Source organism: Lytechinus variegatus, chromosome 15 (assembly GCF_018143015.1).
Source record: "Lytechinus variegatus isolate NC3 chromosome 15, Lvar_3.0, whole genome shotgun sequence".
NCBI lineage: Eukaryota > Metazoa > Echinodermata > Echinoidea > Temnopleuroida > Toxopneustidae > Lytechinus > Lytechinus variegatus.
This window is the reverse complement of record NC_054754.1, coordinates 7855901-7879924: the sequence shown is the minus strand read 5'-3', so window position 1 is coordinate 7879924 and position 24024 is coordinate 7855901. Positions and strand designations below refer to the sequence as shown.

The 24024-nt window shown below is 38.4% G+C and overlaps 1 protein-coding gene across 1 annotated transcript in view; it reads right to left on the bottom strand.

Moving 5' to 3' along the window:
• Nucleotides 1-18700, bottom strand: part of LOC121428329 (transcription initiation factor IIB-like) — a 48826-nt gene extending 30126 nt beyond the window's left edge. The window contains exons 1-3 of the mRNA XM_041624898.1: nucleotides 18593-18700; nucleotides 4320-4383; nucleotides 150-278 (exon numbers count right to left, since the gene is read on the bottom strand). Coding sequence (XP_041480832.1) covers nucleotides 150-278; nucleotides 4320-4336 — 146 coding nt within the window. The 5' untranslated portion in view covers nucleotides 4337-4383; nucleotides 18593-18700. The remainder of the gene's footprint in view (nucleotides 1-149; nucleotides 279-4319; nucleotides 4384-18592) is intronic.
• Nucleotides 18701-24024: the final 5324 nt, after the last annotated feature.

Genomic DNA, 24024 nt, shown 5'->3' with positions numbered 1-24024 from the left:
TATATAAAACTACCTCAATAATCCAGTTTCAGGGGGTAGCTAATGTCACTTGATTTTAGCTAGATGAGAGAGAGAGCGAGAGGGGGGGGGATAATGTGGAAGAGAGAGAGGAAAGAAGAGGGATGGACAGAAACAAAGACAGTACTGACCTATCAGCTACTACTAGACCACAATCTGGGCAGATAAGATCTCCTGCGTGAGAGTCTTCTATCAGGTTAGCCTGTGGATGGGCAGGACAGCATACCTTATGCATTGGAGTTGATGATGAGGAAGCTCCTCTACAAGGAAACAAGGATAAAAGTAATGATAAAAAATGTTATTACAGAGATGGATAACCATGGGTAGTCAAATCATGCGCATATCTTTTACTGTTTTGGGTTCACTTTAGAAGTTCAACTGAGATATGGTGACGGTGAGCTTTCGGAGCCAAGGGGAATGAATCTGGCACTCTAGCCTGCATTACGCAATTCAATATAGCAGCAGTGCTGACTTTAAACAAACAGTCCTACATGTATAATAAGATGATTTTTTTTCAAAAAGAAAGAAAACTCATTCATTTGATGACAGTTTGTTGATCTCGACTAATACATGTATTTCATTTGTTATTTATTATACCCAATAACCATTCTCATATCACTTTGAATTGAATGTGATTTTTTTTCCCTGACCCAGTAGCAAGAAATTATACTCATCTAATTTGTGATAATTATATCCACGTTTCACATAATACTTAAGTATAATTTCAAAATAATCTTGAAATTAAAATCCTAACATTTAATTATTTCCATGTCAGTTTATATTGACCCCAGATTGCCTTTGATCTTTTCCCAGTAACCTGAAATTCCATTCAATTGCTGTTACTTCATAACTATTTAAATGAAAGTTTTATCTAGTAAGGACTTATACTTTCAACATTTAAAAAGAAAATTCAAATTCTTAGTGAAGTTCGATTATTTTTTTTATATCTATACTCAAACATGGTCAAAGATAACTGACCTTAAATGATATTTGACCATGATCACATGACCTGCAACTAATAACAAAGCTCAGTGATAGCTGATTACTCTTAATGGTCTAACTTTCATGAATTAGGTACATATATTTCCGAAGTTGCTGACATTTCAAAAACTTAAACTTGAATTATGATGCTGGCAACGTCATCGGTATAAAATGCCATGCCTTTGGTCTCATTACGCTATGCAGACAAGTCCAAACTTGCTTTGGTGACTTATCCATTGGCCTTGGTGCCCTTAAAATTTAAGGCTGTGTGCTCTCTAGGGACAGTGATTTTCCGCGATCGCGGAAAACGGACGGAATTCACGGAAAAGGCCTTTTGAAACGGAAAGTGGCATTTCAAACGGAAAATCACGGAAAACGTATTTTCCCTCAAAATACACAGAATAGCAACAGAAATTACTCCGAAATAACAACAAAATGAGAATATTAAATGGCCACAAAACCCCAGAAAACACGATCTCACTTCGATACAATCATGACAATTCACACATCGTGATTGCTCTCGACATCAGCACACTCGATAGTACCCCGCGATCGTACCCAGCCGGCCGGGTTGTGAGCTTCACATATCTCAACTGCACGGTCGTGTGTTGTTGCCCTCTACGTTTGAAGATGTAACAGCACGATATCGTGGTCTTAAAATCCAAGATGGCGGACTGGCGAAAGTCGTTGACTGATGATAACGATGTCCAAAAAACCCCAAAATTATCGATGAAATTTAATTTCACCGTAAAATAATGCTAATTATGTGAAAGGTGAGGATGTATGCATGCTAAATCAGTTTGAAAAATTATTGAATACACCAGCATAGATCCGATTAGAACGGATTCTATTGTGTTGTTGGTACAGTAGCAGATACAAATTTTGGCCAGTGCGAGTGTATGCGCTTTGATTTTGCTATTCAATGTGTAAACGGAATTGTCACTTTTCCGTGTGTACAACGTCTATGGGGAAACGGAATTTCCGTTTTCTGACGTGCTGAAACGGAATTCGTGATTTTCTGAAACGGAAAAGGCCATTTTTTGAAACGGAAAATCACTGTCCCTAGCTCTCTTCAAAAAGGGACTTGACCCCAATAAAGCCTAATTCAGGGCCTGGTTCCTATGGCAGGGCTCCACACTAACCCATTTTTTCTACTGGTCCAACCTATTCATGTCGGACCAGTAGATACCCAGTTTTTCAAATTTTTACTGGTCCGAACCTAAAATCTACTGGTCCCAAAAAGTAAAGAAAACATTAAAAAAAAGGCGCAAGTTTATTTTTCTAGCCTTTCGTGACCCCCCCCCCGTAAAACGAAGGAATGAAGGACAAAAAGAAAGCAAGACAGAAACGAAGAGAGTAAGAAAGAAAGAAAGAATGAAAGAAAGAAGGAAGGAAGGAAAGTCAGAAAGAAAGAAAGGATGGAAGGAAAGAAGGAAGGAAGGAAAGAAGGAAGGAAAGTAAGAAAGAAAGGATGGAAGGAAAGAAGGAAGGAAGGAAAGAAGGAAGGAAAGTAAGAAAGAAAGGATGGAAGGAAGGAAAGTAAGTAAGAAAGAAAGGATGGAAGGAAGGAGGGAGGAAGGAAGGGAGGAAAGAAGGAAGGGAGGAAAGTAAGAAAGGATGGAAGGAAAGAAGGAAGGAAAGGAGGAAGGAAGGAAAGAAGGAAAGAAGGAAGGAAAGAAAGAAGGAAAGTCAGAAAGAAAGGATGGAAGGAGGAAGAAAAGAAGGAAGGAAGAAAGGATGGAAGGAAGGAAAGAAGGAAGGAAAGAAGTAAGGAAAGAAGGAAGGAAAGTAAGAAAGAAAGGATGGAAGGAAGGAAGGAGGGAGGAAGGAAGGGAGGAAAGAAGGGAGGAAAGAAGGAAGGAAGGAAAGTAAGAAAGAAAGAAAGGATGGAAGGAAGGAAGGAAAGAAGGAAGGAAAGAAGGAAGGAAGGAAAGAAGGGAGGAAAGGAGGAAGGAAGGAAGGAAAGAAGGAAGGAAGGAAAGAAGGAAGGAAAGAAGGAAGGAAGGAAAGAAGGAAGGAAAGAAGGAAGGAAAGAAGGAAGTAAAGAAGGAAGGAAATAAGGAAGGAAGGAAAGAAGGAAGGAAGGAAAGTAAGAAAGAAAGAAAGAAGGAAGGAAAGTAAGAAAGAAAGAAAGAAAGAAAGAAAGGATGGAAGGAAGGAAGGAGGAAGGAAGGGAGGGAGGGAGGAAAGAAGGGAGGAAAGAAGGAAGGAAGGAAAGAAAGAAAGAAAGAAAGAAAGGATGGAAGGAAGGAAAGAAGGAATGAAAGAAGGAAGGAAAGAAGGGAGGAAAGGAGGAAGGAAGGAAGGAAGGAAGGAAGGAAAGAAGGAAGGAAGGAAGGAAGGAAGGAAAGAAGGAAGGAAAGAAAGAAGGAAGGAAAGAAATAGAGAAAAAAAATTAAAAGAAAGATTGAAAAGAAAGGAAAGAAAACAGGAAGAAAACAGAGGAAGAAAGCTAAAACTATTATCATAAATAATTTGTTTCTTTTTTGGCTCAATTAAAATAGCTACGAAAGAAAGTCAGAAACCAAGTGTATCAACACACACATAAAAGCATATGTGGGGCTAATATGTATTCAGACGATACCACCCGAGACCCGATCTGTTTGAACCAAACAGAAGTGAAAATTTACCCTTTACTGCTTACAGATGACAGAGTTACTCCAATTTTTAGGAAATATGGACATTATAAGAGCCTTTCATGAGTATGAACCGTGAATTTTGACAGTTCTGTGAGAGATGTCTGCCAGAGTTTAGCCAGGCTTCGTTCGTGCGGCCAGTGGAGAATTCACCATGTGGATTGTGTGGCTGACTACATATGTACACTGTATGCATGCTGTATAGTACTCTAGTAACACGTGCGATTCATTCTGTGTGTATTCTGTGTGTGAAATGCAGAATTTAACGGGGGGAAATGGTTTGCTGTGAATTTGACCATTTCTGGAAAAGTTATTGGCCCAACAATGGTTTTTATTACTGGTCATGTGGGACCCTTAAATCTTGCTATTTTTGGAAAAATTACTGGCCCGACAATGATATCTTTTACTGGTCATGTCGGACCAGTAAATCTTCCAATTTCTGAAAATCTACTGGCCCAACAGCGATTTTTACCGGTCTGGGACCGTCGGACCGCCGCTAGTGTCGAGCCCTGCCTATGGGAACTAGTTTCTTTTTTTTGTACACATAAAAAATAAATAAATTTTATCATGCACTACTCTACAAAATGTAGCTAATTTAGAAATTTAGTTTGAGAAATTCGAATGAGCCCTACAGTGTAAAAATTCTTGAAAAAAAAGAATTTGTAAGATTTTACTAAAACTTACTTGCTAGTACTTGCCATGATGACAAAGGGGTAGAATGACCTTCTATACGAAAGATGATGTGGTTCTGTAAATGAAAAAGAAATACATAATCAAAAGATGAATGTAGAAGGATTGGTCAGTTGGTACATTCAACATCATTTATCAAAACTTCAAGATAAATGCTTGTAAGTGATAAACTGGTAACAATCTATAAAAAATCTAATATTAGAAATATTAGGCCTAGTCTTTGTTGGCAAATAAATATGCCCAAAATGATTCCGTGTGAATCAAACTTGTACCTCCTTTCACTACGATATGTAAAGAAACTTTGCTTTGGCGATTTTTAAAAGAATTAATGCGAAAGGCTTTGTTTACGATGCGAAGCTCCTCACACAGCTGGTTACCTCTTTCCTAAGGCGATATTTATTGGGCTCAGATTGCCAAGGGTGGACAAGTTTTCAGATGACATCGACGATTCCGCGAATGATAATTTTGTAATTAAGCCATCTACCCCACATTTAGGACCACTCTGCCACTTGGCATTTTCAAGAGTAGATAAAAAGACAGTTTATAGTGAGATTTATTTTATCACAATCATCAAATTTTGAAAAAAGGCAGATTTCCTGCAAAAAAGTGGCAAAAATAGCAAAAATTTGTTTTTTGCCATTTTTAAAGCTACTTATAAACTTGATGTAGTGTAGAGTTTGCTTTTTCTTGGGGCACCTAACATGTTAACAACCAACAAGTACCTGAAAAATTGGGTCCGAACTACTTTTCGTTTTCATATTAACGGAGTTCAAAATATGGGGAAAAGACAAATTTTCACCTATGGCACCACAGGAAATTGGCAAAAAATGAGTAAGTCCAGCTAATTGATATGCGAAAATGGCTTGATTTGAAAGTGGATATGCAATTAATCACAAAATTTCACAGATATCTAGTGTTTGTAATTTTGATTCATATATCTTGTTCTTGTGAGCATATATATACAATAATATACAAATGAGGTAGTAATTAAATATTCATTTGTCCATAACGAATGGGAAAATTGCCTAATTAATATGCGAAAATGATATAACTTGAACAGGGATAGGCAAATAATCACCAAATTTCACATACATGTAGGTGCAGAATTCTTAAGTTTACTTCATATGTGTTGTTCTTGGGACAATAAATATAATATGCAAATTAGGTAATAAAGGAATATTCATTTGTACATAACAAAAGGGAAAATTACAAGAATGGCAAAGTTATAACTAATTTAAATGGCAAAAGCCAATGTTTAAGACTAGGAAATTCAATATTAATCTCATATTGATGTAACTTCCAATCCATACTAAAAACTTTTTTATATCACTCATTATTGAATACTTCATTAAAAAAAATTCAATAACATTTCACACTACTAGGGTGTAAATACAATAAATGGATCGGCAGATTAACGTTAGTGCGCATGCGCAGTAGAAAAATTATTGAGCTGGAGTACATGGTATTATTTATAACATACAGTGCAATGTACACATGCCCCCGGCCTCAAGAAAACACAGCTCAACACTCGTAATTGTTGTATACAAAATAAAACGTTCAGCATACTTTGCAACATACCACTGAACACAGCCACAAACTCCATACAATACATGCACCCCACACATTCACTTGCTCCCTATCACACAACAAAATCATCTGAGGACATGGGCAAAATCTGGAACAAAAGTGAAATCTAAATGACCGCATCTCCCACTAAAAATGTCAATCGCATTTCCTGAACATCATAATTGAGAAGTAAGGGGTCTAAAAAGTGGATTTTTCGGCGATTTCCCAATTTTTTTAAATGGATTTCGGAAACATGTCCTCACATAAAATTGACACTTCCGCGAGCCAATGCGGGTCGCCATTTTTTCTGGGAAGTCATTCAATATAACACACAGGCTCATACAAGAGAATATGCCGACTCGTTACTGAGAAAGTGAAATCGGCATACCTGGTTTTTAGCTCCAATAGCAGAGTGATCAAGTTATCAGATCATCATGAAAATTGCTGGGTATGAAGTGTGAGGAATCGGGATTGTGCAATCACAAGCGTAATTGACAAAAGTTCCTTTAGACATTCAGAAATCTTCGTACTAATCAACCTATCAACTAATGTTGTAAGTTAGAGCAATTACGGGATCGGAGTTCGGTTCGGAAGTTTTGCTCCTAAAATCGGAATCGGTTCGGATATCGGATCGGAAGATATTCAAAAACAAAAAAATACATTAAAATCTGTATGTGGCCGGCGCGTGGACAAATGCGGCACGCTACACTGATGGCAGAATTTGTTTTGATCTCCGACAAAAACGGAGGAAGAAGATGATGAATTGTTTTGATCTCCGACATAATCGGAGGAAGGAAAATAAGATAATGACGTTCCAGCGCGCGACACTACCGCCGATCAACGATAGGCCTCTTCTCTACAACATCGTGGTGATGTCGGAGGTAATCGTAAACTCTTAAAGGTCGCATGACCTCCCGAAAAAGACGCATTATTATCCAGAGTTGTTTACCATGATATTCACCTCTACAACATCATAGTGATGGCGGAGGTAATCGTAATCTCATAAAGGTCGCAGGACCTCCCGAAAAAGACGCATTATAATCAACAGTTGTTTACCGTGATATTCACCTTCTCTACAACATCGTAGTGATGGCGGAGGTAATCGTAAACTCTTAAAGGTCGCATGACCTCCCGAAAAAGACGCATTATTATCCAGAGTTGCTTACCATGATATTCACCTTCTCTACAACATATCACTTCGATGTTTTAGAGAAGGTGAATATCATGGTAAACAACTCTTGATAATAATGCGTCTTTTTCGGGAGGTCATGCGACCTTTTTGAGATTACGATTACCTCCGCCATCACTACGATGTTGTAGAGAAGGTGAATATCATGGTAAACAACTCTGGATAATAATGCGTCTTTTTCGGGAGTCATGCGACCTTTAAGAGATTACGATTACCTCCGCCATCACTACGATGTTGTAGAGAAGGTGAATATCATGGTAAACAACTCTGGATAATAATGCGTCTTTTTTGGGAGGTCATGCGACCTTTAAGAGTTTACGATTACCTCCGCCATCACTACGATGTTGTAGAGAAGGTGAATATCATGGTAAACAACTTTGGATAATAATGCGTCTTTTTCGGGAGGTCATGCGACCTTTAATAGTTTACGATTACCTCCACCATCACTACGATGTTGTAGAGAAGGTGAATATCACGGTAAACAACTCATGATAATAATGCGTCTTTTTCGAGAGGTCATGCGACCTTTATGAGATTACGATTACCTCCGCCATCACTACGACGTTGTAGAGAAGGTGAATATCATGGTAAACAACTCTGGATAATAATGCGTCTTTTTCGGGAGGTCATGCGACCTTTAAGAGTTTACGATTACCTCCGCCATCACTACGATGTTGTAGAGAAGGTGAATATCACGGTAAAAAACTCTTGATAATAATGCGTCTTCTTCGGGAGGTCATGCGACCTTTATGAGATTACGATTACCTCCGCCATCACTACGATGTTGTAGAGAAGGTGAATATCATGGTAAACAACTTTGGATAATAATGCGTCTTTTTCGGGAGGTCATGCGACCTTTAAGAGTTTACGATTACCTCCGCCATCACTACGATGTTGTAGAGAAGGTGAATATCACGGTAAACAACTCTTGATAATAATGCATCTTTTTCGGGAGGTCATGCGACCTTTATGAGATTACGATTACCTCCGCCATCACTACGATGTTGTAGAGAAGGTGAATATCATGGTAAACAACTTTGGATAATAATGCGTCTTTTTCGGGAGGTCATGCGACCTTTAAGAGTTTACGATTACCTCCGCCATCACTACGATGTTGTAGAGAAGGTGAATATCACGGTAAACAACTCTTGATAATAATGCATCTTTTTCGGGAGGTCATGCGACCTTTATGAGATTACGATTACCTCCGCCATCACTACGATGTTGTAGAGAAGGTGAATATCATGGTAAACAACTCTAAATAATAATGCGTCCTTTTTGGGAGGTCATGCGACCTTAAGAGTTTACGATTACCTCCGCCATCACTACGATGTTGTAGAGAAGGTGAATATCACGGTAAACGCATTATTATCAAGAGTTGTTTACCATGATATTCACCTTCTCTACAACATCGTAGTGATGGCGGAGGTAATCGTATTCTCATAAAGGTCGCATGACCTCCCAAAAAGGACGCATTATTATCCAGAGTTGTTTACCATGATATTCACCTTCTCTACAACATCGTAGTGATGGCGGAGGTAATCGTAACTCTTAAAGGTCGCATGACCTCCCGAAAAAGACGCATTATTATCATGAGTCGTTTACCGTGATATTCACCTTCTCTACAACATCTTATTTTTGATGGCGGAGGTAATCGTAAACTCTTAAAGGTCGCATGACCTCCCGAAAAAGACGCATTATTATCCAGAGTTGTTCACCATGATATTTACCTTCTCTACAACATCGTAGTGATAGCGGAGGTAATCGTAAACTCTTAGAGGACGTATAGTCAGATAGTCGTAAATATTACCGCGCATGTCAGTGTGTTCAACTAAATCTTATTTGCCTCCGCTTAAGATCAAAACATGTCGTCTTTTCGTTGTTTTTCTTCCTCCATTTTTGTCGGAGATCAAAACAAATTATCACCAATTATCATCATTATCGTTTTGTTCTTCCCTGATTATGTCGGAGATCAAAACAAATCATAATCTTCTTCTCCACCTGCCTTTCCGCTAATATCGGAGATAAAAACAAATCATAATTTTCTTTCCCTTTATCTTCTTTTCCTTCCACCGCTTTTGTCTGAGATCTAAACAAATCACCAGCGCATTTTGACGGCAAACATGTTGCCACGTGTTTTTTTTGTCTTCTTATGTTTTGGTTTTTCCGATCCGATTTTTTCCTCACTGGTCAAAAATCGGAGTTCGGAAAAATGTAGAAAAAAGGGGAAAATCGGATCGGATCGGGAATTGGAATAAAAATCGGTTACAGCATTACTATCAACAATAGACGTTGTTCTGGTCTTCCATACTCCAATTGCCTGCCCTGGGGATTTTTTCATTGTCAAGTAGATAAACTTGGAATGTTCCACTTTGACATGGGGTTTTAACAAGTGGAATGCCTCTTGCGGTCTCACCTGCATCACGCGATTCAATATAGCAGCAGTGCTGACTTTGATAACTACTATAACTCGCACAAGATGTTCAGTGATACTTGGTTACTCTTACAATGTATATCCAAGTTTTATGTACTAGACCAATATACATGTACTTTCAAAGTAATGATGGTAATTCAACAGATACCCCCAATTCGGCCAAAGTTCATTGACCCTAAATGACCTTTGACCTTGGTCATGTGACATGAAACTCATGCAGGATGTTTAGTGAAAACCTTATGTCCAAGTTTCAGAGGCGTGATAGCTCAGTCGGTAGAGCGGGGGTTTTGGATTCCGGTGACTCGGGTTCGATGCCCAAGTGGTGCGCTAGTGCCCTTTGGTAAGGCATTTATCTTCATTACCAGGTCCCTCGGAGAGGACCTTAAGCCGTCCGTCCCCTGGTTGCTTGCTCACAGGCATTCGTGCTTTCTTAGCAGTCAGGTAAAAACCTCAGTATAATATTTTCTAAGTTATGATGACATTTCAAAAACTTTAACCTTAGGTTAAGATTTTGATGTTGATTCCCCCAACATGGTCTAAGTTCATTGACCCTAAATGACCTTTGACCTTGGTCATGTGACATGAAACTCAGGCAGGACGTTCAGTAATACTTGATTAATCTTATGGCCAAGTTTCATGAACTTGGTCCATATACTTTCTAAGTTATGCTGTCATTTCAACAAGTGGAATGCCTCTGGCCGTCTCACCTGCATCACGCGGTTCAATATAGCAGCAGTGCTGACTTTGAATACTACTCTAACTCGCACAAGATGTTCAGTGATACATGGTTACTCTTATGTCCACTTTTTATGAACTAGACCAATAAACTTACAGAGATATGATGGTTATTCAACAAAAAACCCAACATGGCCAAAGTTCATTGACCTTACATGACCTTTGACCTTGATCATGTGACCTGAAGCTCGAACAGGATGTTCAGTGATACTTGATTACTCTTATGTACAAGTTTCATGAATCAGATCCATAAACTTTCAAAGTTATGATGGTAATTCAACAGATACCCCCGATTCGGCCAAAGTTCATTGACCCTAAATGACCTTTGACCTTAATCATGAGACCTGAAACTTGCACAAAATTTTCAGTGATGCTTGATTACTATTATGTCCAAGTTTCATGAATCAGATCCATAAACTTTCAAAGTTATGATGGGAATTCAACAGATATCCCCAATTCGGCCAAAGTTCATTGACCCTAAATGACCTTTGACCTTGGTCATGTGACGTGAAACTCATGCAGGATGTTCAGTGATACTTGATTAACCTTATGTCCAAGTTTCATGAACTAGGTCCATATATTTTCTAAGTTATGATGACATTTCAAAAACTTAACCTCAGGTTAAGATTTCGATGCTGATTCCTCCAACATGGTCTAAGTTCATTGACCCTAAATGACCTTTGACCTTGGTCATGTGACATGAAACTCTAATGGGATGTTCAGTAATACTTGATTAACCTTATGGCCAAGTTTTATTAACTAGGTCCATATACTTTCTAAGTTATGACATCATTTCAAAAACTTAACCTCAGGTTAAGATTTGATGTTGACGCCGCCGCCGCCGTCGGAAAAGCGGCGCCTATAGTCTCACTTTGCTTCGCAGGTGAGACAAAAACCAAGTTTCATGAACTAGGTCCATATACTTTCTAAATTATGCTGTCATTTCAAAAACTTAACCTTCGGTTAAGATTTGGTGTTGACGCCGGTGCCGTCGGAAAAGCGGCGCCTACAGTCTCACTCTGCTATGCAGGTGAGACAATAAAATTAAATGGGGCAATATAATCACGTCGCTAATAGAGTTTCAAAATACCCTTTAGTCTTTACATCCCGATCCCCCCCTGCTTAAGATCGAATACTTCGGTCTTGATATCTTGATCAATGGGAATCCGCTGATCTATTCTTACGTATGAATGGGTTGATTATCCCTAGGATTTCATCGAAGTCGTAGTAGAATTGGGTATGAAAATATAAGAACTTGAAAGTTTTTCTTCAGGTTAATGTATAATTGTTTTTGTTGTTATATGTGTACTTTTTTCACATTGTTGGAATAACTTTCATCATTCCTGCCAAGAATTTGTGAGGATAACCATCAGCAGTGCGCACTGGCAGGAATTTCTCGACGCGAGAGTGGCATCCCTAATAAAGGATGTTTGCAGGTAATTTATTTAAAATGGTTTCACATGGCGCATCATAATTAATAATAAATGGCATGAATGGGCGACACGAAAGATGGTTCTTGCAAAGAGACCCTTTTGTGCAATCTGGCCCAAGTTACCAACCCCCGGCTGCGCATCGACGACGCAGATATCTAACATTAAACTAACTTTGTTAGACTGAGACTGTTTATTTCAGTGGTGTGTATTGCCGCGTCTACCGAACGGCCACCCATGGGTTCAAAGCATCTCGCGTGCGAAGGAATATCAGTCGTATGCACGCGACACACACGACACAGTTAAAGTTTGCTGGGCTTTTGCCCACATAAAACAGGGCTCCACACTAACCCATTTTTTCTACTGGTCCAACCTATTCATGTCGGACCAGTAGATACCCAGTTTTTCAAATTTTTACTGGTCCGAACCTAAAATCTACTGGTCCCAAAAAGTAAAGAAAACATTAAAAAAAAGGCGCAAGTTTATTTTTCTAGCCTTTCGTGACCCCCCCCCCCGTAAAACGAAGGAATGAAGGACAAAAAGAAAGCAAGACAGAAACGAAGAGAGTAAGAAAGAAAGAAAGAAGGAAGGAAAGTCAGAAAGAAAGGATGGAAGGAAAGAAGGAAGGAAAGAAGTAAGGAAAGAAGGAAGGAAGGAAAGTAAGAAAGAAAGGATGGAAGGAAGGAAAGTAAGAAAGAAAGAATGGAAGGAAGGAAGGAGGGAGGAAGGAAGGGAGGAAAGAAGGGAGGAAAGAAGGAAGGAAGGAAAGTAAGAAAGGATGGAAGGAAAGAAGGAAGGAAAGAAGGAAGGAAAGGAGGAAGGAAGGAAGGAAAGAAGGAAGGAAAGAAAGAAGGAAGGAAAGAAAAGGGAAGGAAGGAAAGTCAGAAAGAAAGGATGGAAGGAAGGAAGAAAAGAAGGAAGGGAGAAAGGATGGAAGGAAGGAAAGAAGGAAGGAAAGAAGGAAGGAAGGAAAGTAAGAAAGAAAGAAAGGATGGAAGGAAGGAGGAAGGAAAGAAGGAAGGAAAGAAGGAAGGAAAGAAGGAAGGAAAGAAGGAAGGAAAGAAGGAAGGAAAGAAGGAAGGAAAGAAGGAAGGAAGGAAAGAAGGAAGGAAAGAAGGAAGGAAAGAAGGAAGGAAAGAAGGAAAGAAGGAAGGAAGGAAAGAAGGAAGGAAAGAAGGAAGGAAGGAAAGAAGGAAGGAAAGAAGGAAGGAAATAAGGAAGGGAGGAAAGGAGGAAAGGAGGAAGGAAGGAAAGAAGGAAGGAAAGAAGGAAGGAAAGGGAAGGAAGGAAAGAAGGAAGGAAAGAAGGAAGGAAAGAAGGAAGGAAAGAAGGAAGGAAGGAAAGAAGGGAGGAAAGAAGGAAGGAAAGAAGGGAGGAAAGGAGGAAGGAAGGAAGGAAAGAAGGAAGGAAAGAAGGAAGGAAAGAAGGAAGGAAAGAAGGAAGGAAAGAAGGAAGGAAGGAAAGAAGGAAGGAAAGAAGGAAGGAAAGAAGGAAGGAAGGAAGGAAAGAAGGAAGGAAGGAAAGAAAGAAGGAAGGAAGGAAAGAAGGAAGGAAGGAAAGAAGGAAGGAAAGAAGGAAGGAAAGAAGGAAGGAAAGAAATAGAGAAAAAAAAATTGAAAGAAAGATTGAAAAGAAAGAAGGAAAGAAAACAGGAAGAAAACAGGAAGAAAACAGAGGAAGAAAGCTAAAACTATTATCATAAATAATTTGTTTCTTTTTTGGCTCAATTAAAATAGCTACGAAAGAAAGTCAGAAACCAAGTGTATCAACACACATAAATGCATATGTGGGGCTAATATGTATTCAGACGATACCACCCGAGACCCGATCTGTTTGAACCAAACAGAAGTGAAAATTTACCCTTTTACTGCTTACAGATGACAGAGTTACTCCAATTTTTAGGAAATATGGACATTATAAGAGCCTTTCATGAGTATGAACCGTGAATTTTGACAGTTCTGTGAGAGATTTCTGCCAGAGTTTAGCCAGGCTTCGTTCGTGCGGCCAGTGGAGAATTCACCATGTGGATTGTGTGGCTGACTACATGTACACTGTATGCATGCTGTATAGTACTCTAGTAACACGTGCGATTCATTCTGTGTGTATTCTGTGTGTGAATTGCAGAATTTAACGGGGGAAATGGTTTGCTGTGAATTTGACCATTTCTGGAAAAGTTATTGGCCCAACAATGGTTTTTATTACTGGTCATGTCGGACCCTTAAATCTTGCTATTTTTGGAAAAATTACTGGCCCGACAATGATTTTTTTACTGGTCATGTCGGACCAGTAAATCTTCCAATTTCTGAAAATCTACTGGCCCAACAGCGATTTTTACCGGTCTGGGACCGTCGGACCGCCGCTTGGATGTCGAGCGCTATATAAAATTTTACTTAAAATTTTATATATCACATTCTGCTATGACACTTACCGAATCATTTAGATCCTTCCGTGACTTTTCCTTGAAGTTTCTTTTGAAAAACATGTATATTTTCTTGATCTTTAGTGAAGATTTTACGGAGATGAAATCTGCTCAGCGCGGATATCAATTTTCGCCTAAAGAGGGCGCAATTTTTATTCATATCAAAGACACGACAAAGGAAAGACTAGGCACCTACACTACTTCTACACGCAAATCGACGCAAAGCATTACGCGAAGTCCGTGAAGTGTCCAATCTTCTCATTGTATAGACTTTGGGATACCGTATATGTATTATTGACGTTCGTTAAAGCTTGTACTGCTGGTTTCTTTCCAGGCACGTATATTATTTTCATTTTTTTATTAGTCATATTTTTAAATTCATTGCAAATAATTGTTATCATCACCAATAATAATCTTTAATTATGTTTTTGAAGGTATTTAATTCATTGATGCCCATAATTAGTAAATTAATTATAAGGATTGCGCATTCAAAGAATTTAGATAGTTATGAAATTACCGAGGAGCTGAATCAAGGTTGTGAAATTATTAGCGCCACCAACGGGCTTCCTTGTATTTCCGTGAAAGAGACAAGCGAAGTCACTTTCAAGGCCGAGGTAAGCGAAATTGCTTTTTTTTAATGATTATGATTTTAAAAATAATTTCCTATTTGTTGCCCCCATTGCTACTTACCGGCAAGAGCCCCAGTGCGTTGCGAGGAGTTTCGTCAAATATTACTTCAGCAATGAAGCGATGTTTGCCGACTACTTCGAAATCCAGGGTCAAACACGGTCTATCAGTAGAGGCGCACGGCCAATATTGGAGACTGTCTCCAATGTGGGAGATTATCTCCAATATCAGAGACTTTTGTAAAGAATTTGGGTATCCAATTTCAGAGACAGTCTTCAGTTTTGAAGACCAATTTCCTTTGTTTACATTTGCAGAAAAAGGATTACCTTGGCGGCAAATGAAAATGTGATAAGCAGATTCCTCATGAAAAATTACCCCTTTTCACCGTCTACCTTAAAAATTCACCGTCTACTTTTGTTTTGATAAAGATTTTTGTTGTCGATCACACACAAAACAAATGGGCTTCTGACCTCAGTGAGACAAAATTTTGGGTGGAAAAAATCATGTTTTAGTTGGTGTTGTTTCTTTTGTCATTTTGCAAAGCAAATCTCCAGTATGGGAGATTGTCTCCCATATTGGAGAGAGTCTCCCATATTGGCTGTGCGCCTCTACTGTCTATTGTGCGAGGTTAGTACATACTAACCTCGCCTCGTACAATGTGTGAGTGCCGAACGGCCACACACCAACAACATGACCACCACCCCCCCCCCACATAGTCTACACTATAATGCTGTAACCGATTTTTATTCCAATTCCCGATCCAATCCGATTTTCCCCTTTTTTCTACATTTTTCCGAACTCCGATTTTTGACCAGTGGAGAAAAAAATCGGATCGGAAAAACCAAAACATAACAAGACATAAAAAATATGTGGCGACATGTTTGCCGTCAAAATGCGCTGATTTGTTTTGATCTCAGACAAAAGCGGTGGAAGGAAAAAAAGATAAAAAGGAAAAAATTATGATTTGTTTTTATCTCCGATATTAGCGGAAAGGCAGGTGGAGAAGAAGATTATGATTTGTTTTGATCTCCGACATAATCGGGGAAGAACAAAACGATGATGATGATAATTGGTGATAATTTGTTTTGATCTCCGACAAAAATGGAGGAAGAAAAACAACGAAAAGACGATACAAGTCTATAAGATAATTCATGGCATTGATGATGTGAACAGAGACCTATTCTTCACATCAGCTACCACTCAATCAACTCGTGGCCACCCTTACAAGCTGTTTATGAAAAGGAGTAGACTGGCAGTGAGACAAAACACCTTCAGTGTTAGAGTGGTCAATGACTGGAACTCTTTGCCTGCTGAGGTAGTCACAGCATCAACAATCAATGGCTTCAAGACAAAGTTAGACAAGTTCTGGTCTGCGTGGCATTATGTTCACGCATGGGAATAGTGCCTTTTTCATCTCAACACAGTGGCACAGCACATTGCACAAATAGCACAGACTCGGTTTCAAACTTATCCAAGCTAGGAAGACAACAAGTTAGACCTGGAAACTTGACTTATCCAAGCTAGGAAGACAACAAGATAGACCTGGAAACTTGACTGCAGGAACAACTGTATTTTTCCAGTAGATGCGGTATAAAGGTATAAATGTTTTGATCTTAAGCGGAGGCAAATAAGATTTACTTGAACACGCTGACATGCGCGGTATATTTACGACTATCTGATTATACGTCCTCTAAGAGTTTACAATTACCTCCGCCATCACTACGATGTTGGATGTTTTACAGAAGGTGAATATCACGGTAAACAACTCTTGATAATAATGCGTCTTTTTCGGGAGGTCATGCGACCTTTTTGAGATTACGATTACCTCCGCCATCACTACGATGTTGTAGAGAAGGTGAATATCATGGTAAACAACTCTGGATAATAATGCGTCCTTTTTGGGAGGTCAAGCGACCTTTAAGAGTTTACGATTACCTCCGCCATCACTACGATGTTGTATAGAAGGTGAATATCACGGTAAACAACTATTGATAATAATGCGTCTTTTTCGGGAGGTCATGCGACCTTTATGAGATTACGATTACCTCCGCCATCACTACAATATTGTAGAGAAGGTGAATATCATCGTAAACAACTTTGGATAATAATGCGTCTTTTTGGGAGGTCATGTGACCTTTATGAGATTACGATTACCTCCGCCATCACTCCGATGTTGTAGAGAAGGTGAATATCATGGTAAACAACTCTGGATAATAATGCATGTTTTTCGGGAGGTCATGCGACCTTTGAGAGTTTAAGATTACCTCCGCCATCACTACGATGTTGTAGAGAAGGTGAATATCATGGTAAACAACTCTGGATAATAATGCGTCCTTTTTGGGAGGTCATGCGACCTGTAAGAGTTTACGATTACCTCCGCCATCACTACGATGTTGTAGAGAAGGTGAATATCACGGTAAACAACTCTTGATAATAATGCGTCTTTTTCGGGAGGTCATGCGACCTTTATGAGATTACGATTACCTCCGCCATCACTACAATGTTGTAGAGAAGGTGAATATCATGGTAAACAACTCTGGATAAAAATGCGTCTTTTTCGGGAGGTCATGCGACCTTTTAGAGTTTACGATTACCTCCGCCATCACTACGATGTTGTAGAGAAGGTGAATATCATGGTAAACAACTCTGGATAATAATGCGTCTTTTTCAGAAGGTCATGCGACCTTTAAGAGTTTAAGATTACCTCCGCCATCACTACGATGTTGTAGAGAAGGTGAATATCACGGTAAACAACTCTTGATAATAATGCGTCTTTTTCGGGAAGTCATGCGACCTTTTTGAGATTACGATTACCTCCGCCATCACTACGATGTTGTAGAGAAGGTGAATATCATGGTAAACAACTCTAGATAATAATGCGTCTTTTTCGGGAGGTCATGCGACCTTTTTGAGATTACGATTACCTCCGCCATCACTACGATGTTGTAGAGAAGGTGAATATCATGGTAAACAACATTGGATAGTAGTGCGTCCTTTTCGGTAAGTAATGCGACCTCTAAAAGTTCACGACGAACGCCACCATCACCACGATGTTGTAGAGAAGTTATTATTTATGATCACGAAATAATTTTAATATTTGTTAAATAAGATTTTTTATCTCTAAATTGTTCGTTAAGACGGCATTGCTTTCCGGAAGTACGTCATACATAGGCGGTTCAAGGGTCGACGCTATTGTATTTCCGTTGTTTACATGTGGAACGAGAGGTCTACGCGGCATCAGTTAGGTAAGAAATCTTCATTTTTTACATTTTTTAAAGTAATATTTAAAACCTTCCTATGCATTAGGCGTAGGAAGGTGTAAGAATTAATAAAATTAACAAAATTCTAGTGAGTTCGGTTTAAAAAGATGGATTTTGGGGGGAAATCCATCTTTGTTTTGGTCGTTCGCTGAAGGCACTATGGAGAGTGTCAAGACGTCAATGATGAAGAAATATAAGACATATCTAAAAAAATCATCATCATTGCGTCCTCAAGACTATGCTTCACTACACTACAGAACCAAATTCGCCGCTAGCTACACCGCGGGCTAGTTAGGCTTTCACATAGAGTATTAGTGCGCGACAGAAAAGGATGCCATTCCTATTACCGGCGCATGCGATTCTTCTACACACATGTCTAACGATAAAATCACAGTTCCGTGACGTACTAACTCAAAATGCACTAGAATTAAATCCCCTTGCGCAGAAGCGCTAGTGCCTAGTCTCTTTGACACGGCAAAAAACAAAACGGACGAAGACATATCTTCAATTAGACTCTAATTTCAATTTGATAACCATTACTAATATGAATAACAGCCCTAGACTTAATAGAGTCTTGGGCAATAGAAAATCAATATGAATCACTTACAAGATCAGGATAGTTTTGCAAGGCATAACAAAGCCGAAGGCTAAAGGAGCAGCTGCTATGATTGTGAACCGACCGACTGTGTAAAAAGGAGCTAGATATCACGACGGGCGGTACGGGCAGCTAGCTCAGCGCAGTAGTACGCTGCCCAATTCTCGCTCACCCTCACAAGCGCGATGCGCACGCTGCTTATTTTGATTATCATTTTAAATTCGTCCCAAATTCCTTATTGTTTTGTATACTCGCATAATTAAGCACCCAAGAGGAGACCATTACATGAAAAAACAAGGTGTGGAAAAACAAAATTAATCCCTTCATAAATCATCGTGAAATACTGCGTTAAAGTGTGAAGTAACGGAAGTAACCCGATAACTGTTTGAACTTCGATCAATTGCACCGAAACTGCACCAGATTAAGGTTTTTTTCAATCACTTTAAAAACTTCTAAAAACACGTGAAAATTGTTATATATTTATATGATGAATGAAAATGTGTGATTCGCAGGTGAGAGAGGTCCTAGATATGTCAACGTGACAAATTCTAAGGAATTAACATTGAAATCTCAAAACAGGATAAGGTTTTCAAATTCATAAGTTTGTAGTGGGCCTATTGATTTCTGGTCTCACAGGCCTAATTCATTCCCCATAGACTCATGTGTTAAATTGGCACTTTAAAAAATTCATAAAAAATAAGGATGAAATTCGGGGGTCGAATGTTTACTACCAGTGGATAGGATTTATATCTGGCAATCCATATCTGACCAGAAAAGGGTCCCTCGACCGGCTCATTTTGAAAATAAATTGGCGTGTTTGAAGACACCGTCGGGGGGAGCAGATTCATCAACTCAAACAGCAAAATAGCCCTAATCCTTCCGCCAGTCACAATATAGTCCAAACTTGGTGATATTTCTTCCCAATTAGGGAAAAGGAAGTTCAGTAATTACCAAAAATAGAATCAGTGTTAGATGGACAATCATATGCATACACTTTGTCAATCAGCCATATCAAAATAAAAAAAATAGCAATGGGTTGGCTCGAATGAATATCTATGGCCTACCACTAGTAATTAGGCCCGTGAGACCTGTATTGTATGGCACATGAAGGTTTCTTTTTAATTTACCTTCCTGGCTTTTCTTCAACATCTGTACACTCACTTTATCACAAAGAAATGCATGAAATATACAGATGTGTTATGTAATGACCATTTCTAATGTTACTCCTAATGTCTAGTGCCCTATGGATTTACACACATCCTACATGCCTATATGTAGCTCAACAATGGATGCAATGTAGGGCCCAAATCCTATAATGCAAATTGTAGATATCAATAGTGTGCATATCTGGATTCAAGATCTGCCCAAATTATAAATACCAGATTCACATTAGTTTAATTAGATAAAAATGAAAAGAAATGAGAATCAACATACAAGCATACTATACATTCACATCTTCCTATGACAAGGGCCCAAGCCAGGGTGTAAGAGAAAGAGACAGGGGGTTAGATGGCTTGTATTCTAAATGGATGGGGGCTAGTCTGGCTAGAAGTAAGTAAAAGTTGAACAAGATAGCAGTAGAACTCATTCTCAGCCCCCCCCCATACTAACTATGCTTTTCTCTACCCCCCCCCCCCCTCCCTCTTGAATCCACCACTCTTCAGCCAAATTCTAAAGTTTTCTCTTCTCATTCCCTTCCCCATGAACCAATTTCACAAGCGCAATTGATGCAAGGCCTATCTAACGTGTACTTTATCTCGTGATAGGTGCAATACACGATTTACAGCAGCGCTCGTCGGTATACGAAAACACACGACAACATGCAAGCAAGTCCCAGTGACAAACACATGCACAGCCTACACAGCCTAGCCTAGGTACACAAACACAGAGTTAGTTATACTAATAACAGCTTGTTACCTGTAGTACCCCCTATGTAGCCTTGTACATCCATGAAGTTCAGTTTTTGGACCTCTTGATGATTGAAACATGTCTACTAGTAAAAACATTCTGCTACTGAAGAGTTGGGCAGGTATTTCATCCACTAAGGAATTCCCCATGTATAGGCTATGCCTATGGTCAATGTTATATATAGGTCTCACAGGCCTAATTCATTCCCCATAGACTCATGTGTTAAATTGGCACTTTAAAAAATTCATAAAAAATAAGGATGAAATTCGGGGGTCGAATGTTTACTACCAGTGGATAGGATTTATATCTGGCAATCCATATCTGACCAGAAAAGGGTCCCTCGACCGGCTCATTTTGAAAATAAATTGGCGTGTTTGAAGACACCGTCGGGGGGAGCAGATTCATCAACTCAAACAGCAAAATAGCCCTAATCCTTCCGCCAGTCACAATATAGTCCAAACTTGGTGATATTTCTTCCCAATTAGGGAAAAGGAAGTTCAGTAATTACCAAAAATAGAATCAGTGTTAGATGGACAATCATATGCATACACTTTGTCAATCAGCCATATCAAAATAAAAAAAATAGCAATGGGTTGGCTCGAATGAATATCTATGGCCTACCACTAGTAATTAGGCCCGTGAGACCTTCTATAGCTATCATGAAACTTAGAAATAAGGGAGTCAGTGAAAATCCTATAGTGATCGAGTTCCGGTCATGCCACGGTCAAAGGTAATTTAAGGTCAATGAACTTTGACCCTGTATACGTTGGGGGCATTTATTGAATTGTCATCATAAATCAACATTATAGTGGGAAAAGATGAATGGTGGAAAATGCCAAAATCTACATTCGACCAACTCATTTAAATTAAATTTCGAACACAACAGAGTGTTCTGCATGGATAAGTTCATTTGAATGCATGGTAATGGTAAGTTGCTATGGTAACACCTGATTACTCTACTAATTCAACTCGTGAATCTATTATGAGATGAATGTAGGAATGTCTGAATTTATTTCAGGTCATAATTCAGTATAGGCCTAGCTAGGGCAGATTATAACTGCATATACGTGAATAATAAAGTAAGTCTTAAAAAAAAGAGATCGAGTTTCATATAAATTCAGTCATGAACAAAATTCACAACGAGAGTATTATATTCAGAGAAAAAACGAGACATTTTAAGCACTTTTGTAATGATGTTTTAACTTCCAAACCGAGAATGACTTGAAAACAAGACATGAATAATGAAACAAACGGGCAATGCGGGCGCGAAGCGCGAGCTGAATAGTTATTTTGTTCTAAATGAAATGTATTTGTCGGTCCCCCAACTTTCATTTTCGTCTTGTCTTCTTCCTTTTATTTTCCTTCCTATTATTTTTTTTTCATTTTATTATTTTCCTATTCCGGCCTCGATTGATATCCCTTCCGTTGTTGTCTTTTTGCCACGAGGTCATTTTGTCTTCTTTATACTCTTACATTTTCCTCTCTCACTTCTCCCTTCTCCTTCAACTTTTTTCTCCCCCTCTCTCTTCCGCTTTTCCTTTAGCTGAGGGTGACGGCAAATAAAAGCCCCTCGGTCGTCAACGATTTATCATGGAGCAGCGGCAGATAAGCTGACGTTTACAGACATGTTGATAGATAATCAAAAGAATTTGTCAATTATTTCAACTGTTCACCAGAGGTATATTAATTGTAATCATTGCCCGGGCCCAAAGTGTTTTGGAAAAGGTTTTACAAAAATTATCTTGCTCTATAACGAATCGTAGGGTCATCAATGCTAAAAAATTAGACTTCGATGTATATCAATTAAATACTGCATACCGACGTACAAACAACTTAGAGACATTGACAGGGAGTTTTGTTTTGTTCGGGCTGAAGCTCCTCCCTGGTTCCGCGGCCCCTGCAAGTCTAAAAGGCTATATTATCGATCGTTATGCTGTTTTTATGCGGCCTATTCATATTTTGATGATTATGATTACTTACTCTGAGTATGAAATTTAGGGATAATTTAATTGGAATTAAACAAGGATTTGATACAGGTGACATCAAATAGATGTGAAATTAGGCCTTTGTGATAGCTTATGAGCCTAATGATACGTATATTTCATGTTATATGCCCATTATATCTGTAGGCCTATTTGATTCATATGAATAAAATAAAGAATTTAAATGAATGTAAGAAAAAGTTTCCCGCTAATAGGCCTATATAGAAGCCAACTCGGTCAGTAGTTTCCTGATTGATTTGAATAGATGAAACTTTGTCATATTTCTGGAGATTTCCTTTTTTTTTTAAATTGACCAATATATTTTGAACAAATCGAATTTTCGAGAGTGTCTTTTTCTCTCTCCGATTATCTACATTGACGGGAGTTCGAATGTGAACTTAAACCAGCGAGTTGATTAAATATCTATTGTTGTTTTTCCAGATGAGCTTTTTTAAATGAAAGTCAGTATTAGGGAAATCCCCCCCCCCAAAAAAAATATATATATATATTTATTATCGGACTTAAGTGTTCAAGGCTTATTCACATAAACATTTCACATTTTCAAAAAAAAATCAACAATTCAATACAAACAATAATACTATACAATAAAAGTTTTCAGATGAGCAAAATATCGTAAAAATATATAATACAACAATATAAAAAAGTACTAAATGTATTCTTGTAATTGGTTCTAATATCATAATGACAAAGAAAGAAAATGAGAGTTGTGGATATGAGGGAGATAAACGTAAAAGCAAAGCTTGTTGGTTGAAGGCTCCAAATTGAGAATATGCAGTGAGAGTCCCATAAAATATCAATACCACAAGAAAAAGTAGGGAAATAATTATAAAAAAAAAGAGTAAACGAAAAGTAAACAAAAAAGGGGGATACACGAATACATACTTGTAAATAATGAGTCAATAGACAGTGTAAAAGCAATAAAGTGGAATTAGAACCTGAAGGAGAATGCAAATAATAATTATTTCTAATAGTAAAATATAATAATGGAAATCAATGGTAAATAGCATCAGGGGGCAATGAACGGAAGGGACGAAATGGGGAGGGGGACTCAAGTTGATTTCTTTGAATGGTGAATGTGCTAAAAGAGCTTTATAGCGTTTTATATATAAGATGAAAATTATCAATAATGATATTTTAAGTTAACTTGACTATATTGTTCTTTAAAACTTTTTGTTTATGCTGACTCTTTTTATCCGCTTCCGATTTCATGTAAGAACTGGACAGGGTCAAATGGTCTTTATTGACTACAATAATTTATTTGATCCTGTCAGTCCAGTGGGTGCTCAATCTATACTCTGATAGCCTACAATTATGTTCCACTGAATTTCATATACTTTTCATTTCCGAAATAAATAGATAGATAATAATTATACACTCATAAAATTCATGACGGTTAGAATCATATTCATATAATTAGACGATTTTTAATCGGTGAAAAAAATTGTCGGGAAAGGTTTTTTTTTTTAATATATTTTATAAAAAAATACGGAATATAGTTTGAAGGATAAAAAAAAATGATATAGGCGTAGATCA